The sequence below is a fragment of the Amyelois transitella genome, chromosome 4 (assembly GCF_032362555.1).
Source record: "Amyelois transitella isolate CPQ chromosome 4, ilAmyTran1.1, whole genome shotgun sequence".
NCBI classification, from domain to species: domain Eukaryota; kingdom Metazoa; phylum Arthropoda; class Insecta; order Lepidoptera; family Pyralidae; genus Amyelois; species Amyelois transitella.
Window position 1 is genome coordinate 6,955,582 of NC_083507.1, and position 15,159 is coordinate 6,970,740.

A 15,159-nucleotide genomic window follows, 5' to 3' on the forward strand; every position below is an offset into this window, starting at 1 on the left:
CCTTAAATGGAAAGCTAGAAACACATTATTAAATTTTTATATTATTAATGGCTATTTCGATATTAAGACCAACACAATACTAAACATAGAAATAACCAGTTTTAGGTCGTGAATGTTGGAATGCTGTTACAATTGTTATTGATGAATTAATCAAACCATTTTTATATCAAAAGTTTTATTTCTCTTATCAAAAATACAGATAAAGAAAAAGTAATTACAATGCTGTTATATTTTGTAATATTACATGTACAGCCATGTATAACATGATCACAAAGGCGATCATCCACGAAAGGCCTCTAAATGGCTGGGCTGCAATTATTGTGTAGAAGATGGTATGAGACACGCGGGCTGCCGTATACATCTTGAACAGCAAGCTCGCCCAGACAACATTAGGTCCCGTGGTGAGGTACAACACTCCTAGGATCCAAAACGCGGGAATGTTCTCCAGATCGTTGAGATGGGCGCGCCGAATTCGCTCTACAGTCTCGTCAGTCTTCACTTTGCCTTTCAAAAGTTTGGCATCTTCAGGGCTAGCGAAAGTACCTTTAGCCATTCTTGTGAATCCGGTGATAGGTCCGAGAGCAAGCAGCTTCACTGCTAATATAGCCGAGTATAGGATATACGCCTGTACGGCAGGATTATCGAAAGTTATTGGTGCCATTTTGAGGATGGTTGAAGTCACGCAACGTTGCGATGGTCCGTCCACCTGGCGTGTACTAAAGTGAATGCACAGTTATATCGACGAGTTGTATTGGAGGCGGCAACGCTGGGTCAGTAAGTTGTTTTAATAGATAATACATTGTCATTTATTGGACGACGAACAGTGCTAAGGTTGGTAATTTTGACGCTTTTATGACAACGAACATAATTGCCATGAAATTGTTCATTGAAAGAATGTTTTAAGTCTGCTCACACGCATTTCTTAATTCAAAATTCAATATTTTATACTTGATTTATGTGATTATAAACCTACAGTCACACACACCTCATCACAAAGATCTCAAAGAGGGATTCAAAATTTTATCAATATAATTCCATGATATAACACAATGAATATAATAGTACTCTCAAGAACCCATATTCATAACAAAAATATGTAGTAACTGGCGGCGAAATAATTTGTCGTCATGAAAACCCAACTCCAAATAACTTAGTACTTCGTATCTATTTTTTTTAAATAAGGCCCAATTCCTCTTTCGTCTTTCACGAGGCGCAATTTGGGCTTTAAATATAACATAGTTACATAAGCTATTTGTGTTGGACCCAAAGGCAAGCACTACATACAATTTACAATCTGTCCCATTTTAGTCCAGGAGCAAGATTAAAACATGGCTTTTGTTATACTCATCAAAGTTTCGTTTAAAGTTTAGCATTTATCAATTTATCTACAGGCATTCTTATCTATCTCTCTCTTATTGCCATTTACCACCAGCTCCAAGTAAAATATGTATATTAATTGGTATAACTGAGAAAAGATAGTTCAAGGGTGCGTATCTAGTACGAGTTAAGCTAGTATAATTGGTTCAACATATGTAACCAAACGAGAGTTTCAAGATTCATTAACACCTCATAATATTGTTTTGCTTATTTAATACATAGTCTTGGTAGCAATTCAAGGTTTGTGCAACTTTTTTTATCTAACTTTTTGTAGGTAACATATAAACCTCGTTTTTGCGTGAAATTAAAAACCATATACGCCACTATCTTAGCCCCTAGACTATCGCTTGTAAGACGAGCCGAAGGTTGCCCCGTCATTGTATACAAGAAGTGCGCCTTGCTGCTGAAACATGGCAACATGACGACGTGCAGACTTGCTCTCATCGCTACCTCGAATATATCGCGATACATGCTTCCATTTATAAACACGCATGTATCTCGTACGCTAACATAAATAGTAGCAACGTTATTCTTGTTCTATGGGTGGAGAATTGGTAAGGCGAGTACACAACCTTTTTGAAGTATATTTTATTGAGCACACAGGTATTCAAAATATTTAGAGATAGGGTTCCATTGAAGGTACACGTAATAACATATGGAATACATTTTAAAACCATTTATTTGAATATCATACAGCTGTCTGTCTGGTATCCATCCCCACGTAACTAAAAGTGTATTTCCATGTTTTACATGGCATTTAAAAATCTATACCATGTGTACTTACGTAGGTGTACCCATAATTAATCGCTATTATATCTCTGAATAATTTGATATATTGTGAGCCCTTGTTTCAATGTTAATTTCATACTTCGTTTTTAAAATTATATAAGTATTCACAGTTTAGTTAAATATTGCTTATTTATGATGATGAGATAATTATGAACTCTTAAGGATGTAATTCAGTTTTATGCAAATCCAATATTTAAGGAAATTTAAAAGGAGAGTTTAATGAGTATCACAGCCAATGTTTGAGTCGATTTAAGATTAATTTCCATTTCAGGAATGGTTGGAATCACAAGGTATAGAATTATCAAAACCAGAAGACTTGCCAATCGATGCGTATGCGCAGAAGGAGCGCTGGAAATCTGTGCAACCGCCCAAAAAGGCACAAGCACATGGTGATCCGTTACGCCGCTTTCTGGAATATGATGGGAAGGTTTTAGCGTAAGTCATAATATTCAAAAAAGTAACTATGATTTTTTAATGTTTAACCATAAACATAAGACGTCCAGTTGTCCTATAGGTATGTACTTACTTAAGTACAGTCGTGTGAAAGCCGAGGCATAATAATTATGGTATAATTTAGGTAATATCATATATACCACTTTCTTATTGGTAGTTGTTCAGTCCGCCCCATGCTCTTTATACAATTTGGTATATATTAATACATGCTGAAACATATAGATAAATTTGCTCCAAGAGCCAAACATGTGCAATATGCAAAAGTGAATTGCATAATAACATTGTTATCTGGCAGCGGACTTGCCACAGTCAGGGATTCTACTTAGACAGCACGCCACTAAATCGCGGATAATTAAATCGCTAGTGTTCCTCAAACCTAATCAGAGACCGCGCCGCTGCCAACTAACGCCGCCTCCCTGGAGAGACATTGAAGAAACTCCATTGTCTTCTCCGCGCAGTCTGTTCTTGGTTGAACTCGCTTACGCGAACAAGACGGAGACGCAATTGAATTTATATCGACTACTTATATGATTTATTTTCATAGTAATCACTTAGTTACTTTAACGAGTTCATAATGACTTGGTTACTTATTTTGTTACGCAACAAATTCAAAAGGATTTATCTTTATCTTTTACATAGCAGGCAATATTATCGTCCTTATCATTTATATAACTATGTCTTTGTGCAAATTTTTCATAAACTTACTCAGATTACGTACGTAACTTAATATGGGAGAATGTACAACTTATACAAATAGAACCTTAATGAGTGAAAAGACCTGCATTTAATGCGTAGTCATGGAAAGGTTATATCGGATTCGCACACAAAAAAACCGCATGGTGTCATTGTTAACCGCAATATTTATTAAATAAATAAATAAATAAATATATACGGGACAAATTACACAGATTGAGTTAGCCTCGAAGTAAGTTCGAGACTTGTGTTACGAGATACTAACTCAACGATACTATATTTTTATAATATAATAATAAATACTTATATAAATAAACATCCAAGACCCAGGCCAATCAGAAAAAGTTCTTTTCTCATCATGCCCTGACCGGGATTCGAACCCGGGACCTCTGGTGTCACAGGCAAGCGCACTACCGCTGCGCTACAGAGGCAGTCAATTTATTGATTTTACTTCATGCTAAAATAACGGAACAGGTGACATAAAGTCGCGGGTTATGCTTTTAGTTAGTGTTAATTCGAATGAAGTAGATAATAAAATATGCCGGCGATGTGTGCTATTCTTGCTTATGCATAGTCTCAACGTGGCTGCTAAGGGTAGACACGCCTGTGGTGGTGTGCTTTCGACCTAAGGGTTCTTAAGGTAGGGAGCAGAGTTTGTATTTAAAGAACCTACCTTCAGGGGAAAAACGCTCGTACCCATATTTAACAACAGTTACACTTTTCTCGATGCTGTGCTCCATAAAAGAGGTACATTAGGCATGATAGCATTAAGAAATGCTTCAAATAATGTATCGCATTCGGTTAAATTTTCTACTTGATAAAAAAATATAAACAACAAGCTGAAATCTCCATATCACTCCATTAGGTTTACAATCTGGTCAACTAGGATCCCGTCTACATAACCCAAATCAATACCATCCCTGCGTAGTTTATAGCAGGCTTGACATCAAGGGAAAAATGAAATATTGGTGCAGCTTTTAGAATAAAATATTATTAGGAGAACATATTCGGTGTAGGCTTTGGCACATGAATGCTTTATAAATCACTGGCTTTATATGAAACAGTAGTCCACTTAATGAACCGACCTAATATACTTGTAGCAATCGCACAATCTGAAACAGTGAGTTTGTTCAATTTTTAACATGATAAAAATGACTTCTGAGCTTAACAGCCTGAAGCTGGTCGACCCCGCGAGTATACGTACATACGACCTACATAGGTCCAATAACCATAATTTTCAGCAGAAAACCGAGGAAAGCTATTCTCACATAATTTAGTAAAACGTATGTTGATAACGGTGCCATCGTATCCATAAACTGTTCCTCCTTCGACCTTTGCCACCCCATTCTTAACAAATTGTAGAGAGTATAGAGAGGAAGCTTCAAAAAAGTAACGGTTTCTTGTCGTAACGTTAACGTGCGAAATCGATATTGTATAATTAAGGTGTGCATGCATAGCCCGTAGATGCCAGTTGATCGAACAAAGTGGAAAGAAAAATGTCGAAAGGCAGACCCCATACCTCGAAGCACAACGGCGAAGGGTCGCCTGTACACGCATATTTTGTTGAGAGAGAAAAGATGACAAATAAATGATTCGATCGCCAGTTTTTTACGTTTATATAACTTAATAATCTTTTCATTCGTGATAATAGGGTGGCACCAAGTAAGTTCCTAGAAAATAAATAAGATATGTTTTACTTCTACGTTGTCCATGTTTTATGGTAACGCCACCCTCACCTATTCTTAAATGTTAAACACTGGCACGTTGGAGCTAGCAGTACCTTCAGACTCTGGGATTGAGCACGTATGCACATACTTTTCTTAATTAAGAACTTATTTACTTTGAGTATTGTATTTGTGTTTACATTGTATAAAGTCTATGCACTGCATAGTACACATGCTGCGAACAGACCCTAACCTCAGATACTAATTTGAATCTGGAGCTTCGTTTTGTTACAATTTGCCGTAAAATCTCTAAAAGATGCTATATCTTCATTTAATATGTAACGCTATGCCAATTTTATTCCGAGATCCGTTTTGTTTAGGTGTGCGTTTATAGTTAAGTCAACTTTATCTTACTTATAAAATAGATTTTACATGCAGTCTCCGCCGCGATACAGTATTACTAGCACATTAGCCTAGATTTGTTAGACCGCTAACCAACAGGCCTGGCACGCTATCTCAGACCAGATGGCACCACATCACGAGTCGTGCTTAACTGACAAATAATCTCGTGCTTTGAGGCTTTAGCGACAAGTCTAGAAATTGCCAACACATGGCAAATGACCAAGAATAAAGTATGAAATTGCTTTTATTATTCTCTAGTGCACGCTACGGTTTTTAGATCACGAAGGAGCTGTACGTATATTTATTTTATTATAAAAGGAGGACTGTACTTAATAATATGTAGATATTGATCATGAATTAATGAACGATACTAATATCCCAGTAAATGGTAGCTGAGTGACTGTACATCAAAATCTTCTCCCGATATTTTTTTTTATGTAATCCGAATTGTTTTACCGAGTTTAATTAAAAACTTTTGAGATTGAAAAAGAAATATCTACCCAAAACATCCATAAACTGGATATAATTTTTGTAAGCAGTTGTTTAACGTCCTTGTATTTCTCCTCGCGGTCCTTACCCGTTTTATGACTCATAAACGAAGTTATTTAATAAAAAATGATTGTTTAGATTTATAAAGGTACAAAAAACTAGTGAATAAACGTTACGAACGTGTAATATGCCGCCTCCCTAGGGAAGAACTGTAATTTCGCTATGTCCATGATCTAGAAGTAGAAAAGTCAATTACGAAGCACAACTGCCGCCCTGAGGGGTTTCTTACCTTTGGTAGTTGGTTTGGATTATACAGATACAACGGGTTTTAGTCCCAATAAGAGTATAAGTCAGCATCAATATAAAAGAACATAACTCAAAAAGGGTCATTCCCACACCGTGTGGTTTTTGTGGGTTCGAGTCCCTTATGAGGCTGGGCGGGCAGACGAGGAGGAAGGTTCCACGAGGGTCTTGCCACACGTTAAAAATCCTCGCTGGCGAGTCAGTTCTCGTATATCATCTAAGTATAGTTGCACTCCATTCTTCTTTATTATCATAGAAAGAAACTAGACACAATTAAACTAAAAAGTGAAAAGCTATACATAGTGTGAAAAATGCCGTATTAATATTAATTTACAAGCTCTTTTTGGGACATCTTAAGAATTTTCCATCAAATCCTAAGAAATAATCCCTTTTGTTTCTATTCTATAAAAGACAATTTTTGTAACGTAGGTAATTTTTATTCTACGTAGCATAGCTACGTCGTAGTGCTACGAACTTCTCCTAATATATACTCCACATAGAAAATATACTATTATATTAAAGGTTAGGTTAAAGTTAGCACATTTGTTTTGTATGATTGATTTATAATTAATATTTAAATATAAATCAATGTTTGAGTTTCCAAAAAGTTTTTTCAACTCTCCCGGGACAATCAGTTTGTGGTAATCGTAAATGGGACAATGCCGCAGGCAGCAACAACCGCAGTCCGGACCTCCCTGGGCACACCCGTCGGTCTTTGCCTCTTTAGGGTTCACAAGAAACCCTTATAGTTTCGCTATGACTGTCTGTCTATCCGCGTTGTTAAGCTGAGACTATAAGTAGAAAAGCTGTAATTTGGTATGGGTATGTATAAAGTGAGAGATTTCTTTTTCTCTCCACTAGCCCATTTTGTAGGGTATTGTTGAATAGGTCTGTTAAAAATATTATAAGTTTGAGGGATCGATTTCGGCATCTTCAATACGCGGGGCCCGACACGCATTTGACCGGAATTTTTGTGGCCATATAGTCTATTTTCAGTTATCTTTATTTTATTAACTTCTGTTATAGTTTCTTTTTATTTTCTCCAAAGTATTGGTATTTATATGTTGTCCGCTAACCAAAACTTTACTTAAGTCAATACAACATATACTTATTTTTATAAGATTACCTGTTGTTGCTTTAAGGTTACCAACCTTTTTCAGCACAACTTTTCAAACTTAAGCCATTACATTTCATATCACTAAACACAGAGGTTCAGTGCGGCGTTGCATCACAAACATCGCACAGTATTTTTTTAATTTATACTATTTATAACTAGTCGAAGGACGACCGTCAATATTTATTTGTAATCTCATCATTGCCGACCATTACAACAAGTGCCGTGTAAATGAATAGGACCACTACATCTCTTTCCCATGGATGTCGTAAAAGGCGACTAAGGGATAGGCTTATCGGCGATGGGTTAGCAATCTGTCAGTATTTAAATTTCAGTTCTATCATTATTCCAAACAGCTAAACGTGGTCTTTCAATCTTTTAATAACTTTAGGCTCTATGTACCCCACAATTGATATAGATGTGATTATATGTTGTTTAATGTATTACAATAAGGTCGGCACCGCAGTCTCAGTTTGTCGATAAATCATACAAGTTCACAGCTGTCGTCAACATTCCAGGATTTTTCACAGCTTCTCATGTTATATTCAACACGTCATATCTTTATTTGATTTATTTCAATCATAAATATTAATTTTCGTCTAGATTCAACGTGGTGTGGGACAACCGTGATGCCGAGAATGGGGAACTACAAGAATACAAGTTGATGTATTTCCTGCAAGACGATACAATCGCCATAAAGGTGAGAAAGTATTTTACGATTATAAATTAAAGAGTATTTTACGATTATTTTTGTTTTCATAAAATCAAATGGAATATCCAGTTCCCAAGGGAGTTCTGGTAAATCCCTCTCTTAGTGCACCACTAAATATCGAACCTATATGACAAATTTGAAATATCTAGTTTTAAAATAACATTTAAATAGTTAAAACTATGTCAGATAACGCAAGATTACAAACCTAGTGAAACCAGTGCGGTAATCTTTTGTTCCGAAAATTTTTCGTTGACATTTTTTTTTTATATATATTTATTGAATTATTGAATTGGAATTCTCGATTGGAAATTTATTACGGTTACAAACGTTTCGGTCACATACCCTGCTCGTATACCGTGTATATGACATGCCATTTATCTACGAAATAGCAGGCAATTGATTAAACTATTGTAATAAAGGGAGCCCCAATGTGCGTTATCTCGAGTGCTCCTAGTCTGACAAAAACAGGAGGAGGCTGGTTTCAGAGTGATGCCGGCGACACGCGCCTCTGGCTTTACCAGCGGGCGGTGTGAAACGAGTTCCGCGTTTCAAAGCACAGCTTTGACAGCGCTGGCGTCGGCGCGCGACTCACGACCGGGGCGTTTGTGCTGCGGTTCTGTAAAACAAGTGTAATTGTAACCACATGAGTATAGCCGACGCTGATAAAACGCCTGATTTTGATTATTAGCCTAATTAAAGGCGTTATCTAAACTTCATATATAGAAACGTTTTCGAGCGTTTGACACTTGGCTAATCATGTAGGCGGCTTCCCAGCGATAGCAGACGGCGCGCGTCTCATGACCGACGCGTTTAACGACCGGCGCGTTACAAAAGTAAACGCGCGACTCTGAAACCAGCCTTATAAAAGGGACTTGCTTCAGTGTCTAGTTAATTTTCTCATTCACCGTATGTAATCTCCAGCTAATGATGTTGACCTTTTGTTTAATCACTATGCTTTCCTAGTTACGAGTATAACAGTGAGGCGTCGTGGGATTTAAGTAGAGCTATTGTTTAAAATGTTAACAAATTAAAGTCGGAGTCACGTGCAGTCAAGTAAATATTTTTTCATTATTACTCGAGCCTTGTTCCAGTTGGTAGATCCCGATAGTAGTGGTCAGCTGGTAGACTAAAAAAGAATGCCAACCGGCATTAAGTCCGCTCTTTGTACATTTTTTTTTGTAAAATTTAAATCAATAATTAGTATTGCGTATATTTTCTTTTCATGACTACGTCGATACTACGAAAATGAATTTTATCGTTTATGCAAATATTCCTGTAAGTAGGTGTATTATATACAAGGTTTCGCCCGCGGCTCCTCTCACGTGATATCCTTTTCCGTACTTCACACAAAATTTCATGCAAATTGGTTTAGTGGTTTACATGGGAAAGAAGAACAAACTAACTCACAAACATACTTTCACGTTTATAATATTAATAGTTCAGTGACAGAATCTAATTGTATATGTAAACGATTCGTGCATAGGTATTTGATAACCACCGCACCGCGTATCAATTTCAACTTAAAGTACCTACGTAATAAAATCTACTTCAGCAAATTCCTTATTTAATTAAAACACGCGAGGTCCTTGAAATCAAGGCAATGAATATTTATTGGGAATTTTGGGACAGAACCCCGCTCGAATTACCCGTATCAATAAAAATTCCTTTGTGCCAATATATATGACGCATGTTTTAAGGGCACTCCAGCCCTCCCTCCTCATCAATAAATATAAATAAATTTATATTTCTAAATTGATAATATTTCTTATTTGAATAAATGTATAATAATTATATTAAAAGTAGTAGTGATAATAAAGATATTATGCGTACATACATGCATATAATCACGTGTATATCCCTTGCGGGGTAGACAGAGCCAACAGTCTTGAAATGACTGATAGGCCACATTGAGCTAATTGGCTTAATGATAGAATTGAGATTCAAATAGTGACAGGTTGCTAGTCTGTCGCCTAAAAGAAGAATCCCAAGTTTATAAGCTTATTCCTTAGTCGCCTTTTACAACATCCATGGGAACGAGATGGAGTGGTCCTATTCTTTTTTTTATTAGGGCCGGGAACCACACGGCACCAATAAAAACATGATATTATGTCGACTTATAATAACTACGATTGGACTCTATTTTTATTCATCAAATACATATTATTATACCATATACATATATTACATACTAGCTTGTGAAAACGACACAGATTTTCTGCGATGATAAGATTAGGTTACGAACACATTGATTCAAATTTGATAAATTGATTGAAGTTAAGCATCTTAATATAAAAACATAATTACCTATTGTGTACCTACTTTCATCTATGCCTGTTTTCCGCAGGGATAAGCAGACTTTTGATCTCCACTTGCTACCAACTTTACAAATTCCTCTCGTTTCCTCATTAAAGAGATACAGACAACATCTATCTATTCAAATAATAAAAAAATATATATTCAATGCGCGCTTTTATGCGCGCTGCCTTTTTGTATATGGATTTTCCTTTTTGACTGAAAGAAATTCCGATTGGGATAAGTCCGCAATTATACATAATCTTCTAAATCCAATGACTGTTTTGCAATTTGTTATATTTCTGTTTATGAGCATTAAAGAGATGATAAAGAAACAAAAAATGGTTTCAAAATACTACAAATCATTTTAATCTTCTTTGCTTTGTTCTATTTGTAGGAACTACACGATCCTAGAGGAGGCAAAGATCCGTTTCCGTTACTTCTCAAAAAAACTAAGCTGCCAAAAAAATGGAAAGAAAAACCAGGTGAGTTGAAACATATAAAAAAAAAAACAACTGATGTTTTAGTTTAATTTTATAGAGCATAGGTCTTTATAACGATTAGAATTGACATACCGAAACTCTTTTTCGGCATGTCTGATAGAGATCTCTACTCTCAACTCCTAAATTGATTTTAATTTTCAATCGAAGTAACTAAGAAGTTAACATAAAATAAATCAATGAGACTTCGATGACGTTATTTACGATCGTAAGACAAAAAATAAGTGTCTGTAATATATGTGGTAATGATCCCGCTTTTCATGTATTAGGAGATCACGCGATCCGCTAGATGCCGAGACGTTAGGAAGCTGCAAGAAGCCGTAATGGTCCTTCGATGGCGTCTCTGAGCCCCGCGAAAATGCCGATAAAAAATGAACGTGAAAATGATATGTACTCGCAGAGGGCGAAAATATCGAATTCCTTTCGTTATAATGGCTCAATCAGAATAAAGAGCTTTCGTGGAATATGGAGGTCTTTTTGTATTGCTTACGTCTGCCGATTTTTTGTATTGTTACCTTACAATTCATGAGGCACTTTTAATTTTTATTTCTTCAGATCATAAGTAAGGAAATAAGTCGATTTTTTAAAATATTATTTGATTCTGTAACATAGTGAAATGAATATTAATTCAGAACCTTCATTCCTTCGACTGATAGTCAAATCAACCTATACTGCAAGTACGTACCTTTTACTTGGTTTTACTGAACCGCCTTTTAACTTTGGTTCTTAGTTACTGTATACAGTGGAGTATATACAAAAGAAAATAATGAAAACAATTGAGATATAAAGAAAAATAATCTCAGTATAAGTACATAAACTCTGTACTTAATAAACACCACCGGAATAACAAAAAGCTGGTCGAAGACATCTTACTTACAATAATTCATAATCTTCTTAGCAAATATCTCGAGACTTGAAGCGACCGACAACTTCTCAAACTTTCATAGCTTAATCTCCTTAAAAGCGGCCTATTAATATAAAGCGAGCAACTTATTTATTCACGCCAAAATATTATCGAGCGAAAAGTCTGCAGCGCGAATTAGAAGCATTTTTGAACGAAGCCGGGGATAATCCTATGCGACTGAGCGTGTTAACTTGGACAAAGTGGAACATCGAAATGCAATTTGAAAAGTTAAATACCTGGAAACAAGTTATTCCTTTTAGGAACGTTTCTCTGAGACCAGGAGCGTAAAATTGAAATAGTTATATTAACAAACGAAAAGGACTATAAACTAAAACGTTGTTACAACGAAAATAAACGGTTGAAAAATATAACTCTGCGCCGAGGTAATTTAAGTAGCGAGCAATTAACATTCACTCGGAATTTCATTATGCGAAATGATTCATATTCAGTCGATTGCAATTCTACATTCATTTAAATGTATTCGCTTAACAGGGTTTCAAATTAATCTTTACAGAGTTTTAAGTATGTAAGTCTGAGATTTACTTCTGTATCAAGATATTAATTAGTACTCTTTCCCAATCTAAGTCAACCTCTGTATTTATATATTAAGAAGTATATACTACTTACTCCAAAGGTTAAGTTCCTGAAAAATTCGCGTGATGCAGTTATAAGTAATTGTGTTGTCACTTTGACTGTTTTTTCCCCAGTTTCATTTCCATCAACGGTTCTGGAGACGACTGAGACTGAGGTGACGGAGTACTATGCACCGATGGACCTCATTGTAGGTCAAACTATATTTGTACTCGGTCGTCGATTTCTCATTTTCGACTGCGATCCTTTCACCAGAAAATACTACAAGTAAGTACATATATCAGCTTCTTTAACACAATTTGTTTCATCTAGGAACTTGATAAAACAAACCCAGGTAACTGAGTGCGATTGACTTTATGTTTGTTCTGATACACGTTATGATGAAAAATGTATTCCGAATATGTATTTGATATAATCTTTTGAATCTTACACGTACAATTTGTTAAATCCAGGTGATGCTTATCTTAAAAATTCTGGTAATAGGTATCTACCTAAAGTTGCATTTAAAATAAACTAGACCAAATAAAAATAAAAACTGTTATAGTTCAGGAAAATGTCCTTTTTCAAGATTATATGATAAACGATTATAGGCATTAATTTAATATGACGACTAGAATACGCACAACAAGCACATTTGCACTAATAGCGAAGGAGAGAGCAGCTGAGCCTAAGTCTTATGAGCTCTTATTTATAAGTTTTAAGGGGAACAGGTTACATTTTCTTGTTTTCTTATCACATACATAAAAGTTTACGTGTGTAAAAGGTAATTAGATTTCTTTGCGTTGTAAAAGAACGTCGTTAATTCAGTTAAATTCGTTATATAAAGACTTTTTCAGATCTAAACTGAATAAGTAACATTAGTTTTGCTCGAGACTTCGCTACTACGATGTTAAAATATATATATATATATCCGAAGAAATCGGCTGAAGAAATTCCGGTTTTTCATTTACGGATTTTTTTTACGGCGGATTAAAGTACATCTACTGAATAAATTAAGACTAAGATTTAAATTTGGGATTTTTCTCTCGGGCGTTTTGATAGCGACGTGTTACTGTCACTGATGGATCTGTCTACCCCGGAAGAGATAAACATGTCAATAAATATAAAAGCTTTTGGATAATATTTTCAAAGCACACGCAAAAAAGTTGAAAGTATAAGAAAGTTAATAACAATTTTTAATATGCTTATCTAAAGTTACTATACGTGTTGTGTTATTCCCTACTACCCCTTAAGCAGATGATTGATCGCCGGAGGTCGTTGCAGCCCGTGATTTGTGATACCTTATACCTATTACTTAAACCTATGGGATTATTTATAAGTATACATAAGCGTCACCGGGTGCATTTTCTTGAAATTTATTCTTACTTGTGCAGAAGAGATACCTACGATTAGGGTACGACGTAGTTAATTGAAGAGCATTTAATATTCCATTAAGCATCATAATAATCTAAACGTGACTTTTGAGTCCTGCGATATTTTATTAATGAAAGGTTTGAGTGAGTTTGAGTACAATCTGCTTGGTGGTAAATAAGAGTCCTTAATGGTGCACGCAAGCGCAAATAATGCCTATTCAATCTTGCCTTGAAAATCCCCAAGTTGTATGTTTCGAGAAAGAGAGACGCGGCGAGGGAATTAAAAATAATTACCGTTTACACCGAAAGAGATGATTTGTGTGTAAAATCTTGTTAAATCAATATAAATATGTATTTATCTTATAGCAAATTTCCTATTTTGTATATAACTATTGCATGCTTGTTGAACATAGGTACTTTCTTAAAAAAGCAAAGTAAAATCTTTCTATAGTTTTAAGATTGATGTGTAACAACAGTTTATATGTGAATCTCGTGCTACAATCACTTAATAATTATGGGCAAGAAATTACACCGTACTTGTTACAGCTTTTCTCATGATTAATGTCTGTATCTGTATCATTTCTAGGGTTCCGTACCTGAAAAGTAAAAACGCGACCCCTTCACTAAGCCTCCGTATGTCCGTTCGTCTGTTACCAGGCCGTATCTTATCCACTAGTTATGTATTTCCGTAGCTGTTATAAAAACTGAACTGAAAATAAAATAAAATAATATTAGGGTAAAAAAATTATATACAAATAAACATGTTTTTCGTAGTTTTTGCTCATTATTAGTAACAGGTAGAATTTTAAGGCTTTTTAAGATAGGTAGGTATACTACCTATTTACCGGGTAAATGGGTAAATTTTACACCTCTTCAAAATGGTGTGAATTCAAACAATGTGTAAAACCTAATGGTTTTGCGTATAACAATAAATTAGAAAAAGCATTGTTATTTAATAACCATCCATAAAATCCATAAACTTTCGCGTTAATCAAAGTTTAATAAACGGCACATTCGTGAAACTGTTTAATTATTGAAATTTATAGTGACCGTAAATCAGGAAATTTCGGAGAGCGCGACCAGCCTCCCGATTCTACTAAATTACAAAAGTCGAATTAAGTAGAATTGAGCAATTACACAGCAGACTGGCGAAGTATCTGAACAGATTTGAATCGCAATGTAATGCCTATGCAAAATTTGAGCGGTAGTTTTCTCTCTGTATTTTGCTGTTTTATTCCATCGACATTTGCGATTTCTCCCCATTGTTCGTCTTTGCTGAAAGCAATTAGCTTTTATATTGTGTTCGTGTCTAATCGTTGTCAATGTTTGTCCATCAGATCGATGTTAAATATAGATCAGCCGCCTCGCATACAAGTTCGTCACGATACTTCTAAGGAGTTTCCCAAGGTGAGAACACGTCTGCGCTAATGTTGATGCAGGGTGATTTGTTTTCTTTATAATCTAAGGTCTAAATAAAAAATTACAAAAAGATATATTTTTGATAACCGAAAGTATCTATAAGGT

At 35.4% G+C, this 15,159-nt stretch overlaps 2 protein-coding genes across 2 annotated transcripts in view; one reads left to right on the forward strand and one right to left on the reverse strand.

Moving 5' to 3' along the window:
• Positions 1–15,159, forward strand: part of LOC106138393 (EF-hand domain-containing protein 1) — a 33,277-nt gene that overhangs the window by 10,275 nt on the left and 7,843 nt on the right. Inside the window, exons 3-7 of the mRNA XM_060954498.1 lie at positions 2,438–2,601; positions 7,888–7,984; positions 10,686–10,773; positions 12,400–12,550; positions 14,973–15,042. Coding sequence (XP_060810481.1) covers positions 2,438–2,601; positions 7,888–7,984; positions 10,686–10,773; positions 12,400–12,550; positions 14,973–15,042 — 570 coding nt within the window. The remainder of the gene's footprint in view (positions 1–2,437; positions 2,602–7,887; positions 7,985–10,685; positions 10,774–12,399; positions 12,551–14,972; positions 15,043–15,159) is intronic.
• On the reverse strand, positions 159–744 carry LOC106138410 (microsomal glutathione S-transferase 1-like). The gene has a single exon (XM_013339550.2). The coding sequence runs from the start codon at positions 659–661 to the stop codon at positions 215–217; it is 447 nt and encodes a 148-aa protein (XP_013195004.2). The 5' UTR covers positions 662–744; the 3' UTR covers positions 159–214.